At 36.7% G+C, this 1,484-nt stretch overlaps 1 protein-coding gene across 1 annotated transcript; it reads left to right on the top strand.

Annotated features, from left to right (window-relative positions):
* The first annotated feature begins 35 nt into the window (after positions 1-35).
* Positions 36-1,032, top strand: LOC125503215. The gene is made up of 2 exons (XM_048663247.1): positions 36-477; positions 603-1,032. Exons 1-2 carry the CDS (start codon positions 414-416, stop codon positions 911-913), a joined length of 375 nt encoding a protein of 124 aa, XP_048519204.1. The 5' UTR covers positions 36-413; the 3' UTR covers positions 914-1,032.
* The last annotated feature ends 452 nt before the right edge of the window (positions 1,033-1,484 follow it).

Raw genomic sequence — 1,484 nt, 5'->3', positions numbered from 1 at the left:
AAGTTGTATAATCATCTTCCTACATAAATGTCCTTGAATCAAATGTATGTGACCCAATTTAAATCAGCCCAATTAATAGAACAATGCGAAAGGCAGCATCCAAGTTCAAATCCTAACATATAAATACTGTGATAAAACCGTCTTATCAAGAAATGTATGTTCTTTGAGTGATTAGATGCCTTAGAACGACCACGAGCAATGTTATTGTTAGTTCGAGCTTTCTTAGTAGAGTGTCTACCGCAGGTGAATGTAAAGGACAAATACAAGTAAAGGCAAGGACGAGATAGACGAGATCTCTTCATAATTCGGTTACAAGAAAAATTAATATTTGCGAATTTGCATGGCATTCATCATATGAAGGTTTCCGAGCATGGATATTTGCATTTAAAGTAAATCCGGCAGAATTATTAAAAATGGACCTACCGCAATCAAAGCTTTTTGCGTTGACGGCGCTGGGAATGAGCAGCATATTAGTGGGTAAGTTAAACATAGATATACTATTGCCTAGTAGATTTTTCAGATTACTGCGTAAAATAACCAGCTGTATGCTTGCTCTATTGTAATTTAAACAGTTGTAACAAATAAACTTTGTGAAATTGTAGGTCTGTTACCAGGATGTTTTACCAAACAATCCAGAACACAGTGGCCTCTATTTCTAAGCTGCCTGCTCTGTTTCGGGGGAGGCGTGTTGCTCTGTACATCGCTAGCGCATATTTTGCCTGAAGCCCGAGAAGCAGCTGCAGCGAACTACAAAAAGTACACGGAACTGATTTTCTGTCTAGGATTTTTCATTTTATATCTAATGGACGAAATCGTACATTATTTTTACGGTGAAATTGCCGGTCATAATCATAATCATGAGGATGGACATCTCCCTCATATTGACGAAGGAAGTCGTTTACCGGAAAGGTAAGGATATGAAACAAATTTTTGTTTTCAATTCAAGGCTTTCTTTTAAATTAATCCAATTGTTTATCAAGACATGCGAATTAAACGTTGTATTTTTGCAAAGGATTTTTGAAGTGATAACTTTTTATGGAAGGGTGAACCGATTTTTCTCGGTCACGGCGGCTCCCACTTCGGCCTCTTCGCGCCTGAGGCTTGGGACGCACAAATGCACTTTGAATTCGACGTTTTTCTCTTAGTGCGGGTGCATCTGTAGATCTGATAAACTTTTCAAATACAAATTGCGTTATTAAACTAGCGGTGCTTTTGATATATCAATTATTGAGTATGATTGTGTTGTGTTTGGTGCAGTTTATTTTGTAACGCTGATAACAATAAATCAACAATTTAACAATGGAGAAGCTGCAGATACTGCAAATACTAAGTAAGGGTGCTCATGTACTATATGCATGTTCGAGTTTCGCGTTCTTTTTAATTTTCAATTAAAGTACACACACAATTATACACACTAAAGCAGTTTAAGTGCATGAAAATGCGGATCGTCCATAAATTTGCAGAAAAATGTATTACAAACTTTT

The sequence above is a fragment of the Dendroctonus ponderosae genome, unplaced genomic scaffold, assembly GCF_020466585.1.
Source record: "Dendroctonus ponderosae isolate FM_Combo_2020 unplaced genomic scaffold, Dpon_F_20191213v2 Dpon_F_20191213_1370, whole genome shotgun sequence".
Lineage (NCBI taxonomy): Eukaryota > Metazoa > Arthropoda > Insecta > Coleoptera > Curculionidae > Dendroctonus > Dendroctonus ponderosae.
The sequence above is the reverse complement of the archived record's forward strand: the minus strand, read 5'-3'. Positions and strand labels throughout refer to the sequence as shown.